The sequence below is a fragment of the Beta vulgaris genome, chromosome 8, assembly GCF_026745355.1.
Source record: "Beta vulgaris subsp. vulgaris cultivar EL10 chromosome 8, EL10.2, whole genome shotgun sequence".
Taxonomy (NCBI): domain Eukaryota; kingdom Viridiplantae; phylum Streptophyta; class Magnoliopsida; order Caryophyllales; family Amaranthaceae; genus Beta; species Beta vulgaris.
In genome coordinates this window covers 57,150,964-57,152,219 of record NC_079209.1, presented here as the reverse complement: position 1 = coordinate 57,152,219, position 1,256 = coordinate 57,150,964, and the positions used below count along the sequence as shown (strand labels likewise).

Below are 1,256 nucleotides of genomic sequence, written 5' to 3'. Positions count from 1 at the left end.
TCTAATTAAAGCTAGACATAGGTTGTGCAAGACTAGCGACCCTCATGCAATTAGAGGTGATCATGGATCGGATTGGGTCGGATTCGAGCCGGGTCAAGTCTTAAAAAATTTACCCGTTGGTCGAGTCATGCCATGCCAAAAATTTTGTACCTCAAAGCCTGCTACTTTGGGGCAAAAAGAACGGACTTTGCGGATCAAAATCGAACCGAGTCAAGAACTACTGCCAAACCTACCCGGAATTCGGGCTGGGCCCACGGGTGGGCTTTTTTATCAGCTCTACACAACCTTTTTTTTAAAACTCTCACCGCCACGTGTACATGACCTTATCCTTTTCTTCCCAGTTCCCCCTCCTTCTTTAAATACCCCCTCCTCGGGTCCTCCCTTTTCCCCTCCTCACTCAATCAAAATCACGAAAAGCACAACATTTTCTCTCTCCTCAAAACCAAAACAAAAATGGCAACAAATCTCCTCCCTACACACTCCTTCCTCGCCCCTTCCTCCACCACTTCTCGCCGGAAAACCGCCGTTAACTCCACCTCCGGCAAGTGGTGGACTCCAATCTTCGGCTGGTCTTCTGACGCTGACTACATTGACTCCTCCTCTAAAGACGAAAATCCGGCGAAATCGGAGAATATTCCGGCGAAACCTAAGTTTTCTCCCGGAAGTTTCACTGAAGAAAAAGCTAAGCAGTTGAGATTGATGACCAAAGATACGGCGGCGTTTCATGATGTTATGTATCACTCTGCTATCGCTTCTCGTCTCGCCTCCGATTTCTCCGGCCGTAACTCCGATGATCGGTGACGGTTTTTTCCGATCTTTTCGTCCGCATTTCTCTCACATAATTTCTTTAGATTCTTCATTTTTATCTTTATTTTTCCTGTAATTTTGGAGTTTGAAGATGGTGCATCATGCATGAAAAATTGTTTTTGTTAATTTTTGTGATGATGTAATATGAATGTGGACAAAATTAGGTTTGTATCTGTAATTATACTTTAAAATTTATCTTTATTTTTATTTTTGTTCGCTAATTTGTGGTTTCTAATGGTTTAGAATGATGTTAATCTTGATTATTGGTAATTTTTTAAGAATTAAATGATGCAAGATTTGCAGTTGACGGCGACATTAAGTCATTACTTATTAATTAAGTTGTCTTAATTTACTTTTGGAAAGATTAGTAGTGGAAGTAATGAATCGAACGATGACGTTTTGGAGATATTGACATGATTAGTGGAGACTGATAGAGAGCGTGAGTGTCA

The 1,256-nt window shown here is 41.2% G+C and overlaps 1 protein-coding gene across 1 annotated transcript; it reads left to right on the top strand.

Annotated features, from left to right (window-relative positions):
* Positions 1 to 380: 380 nt before the first annotated feature.
* Positions 381 to 1,028, top strand: LOC104902106 (hypothetical protein). Its single transcript, XM_010689787.4, has one exon. It carries the CDS (start codon positions 454 to 456, stop codon positions 799 to 801), a length of 348 nt encoding a protein of 115 aa, XP_010688089.1. The 5' UTR covers positions 381 to 453; the 3' UTR covers positions 802 to 1,028.
* Positions 1,029 to 1,256: the final 228 nt, after the last annotated feature.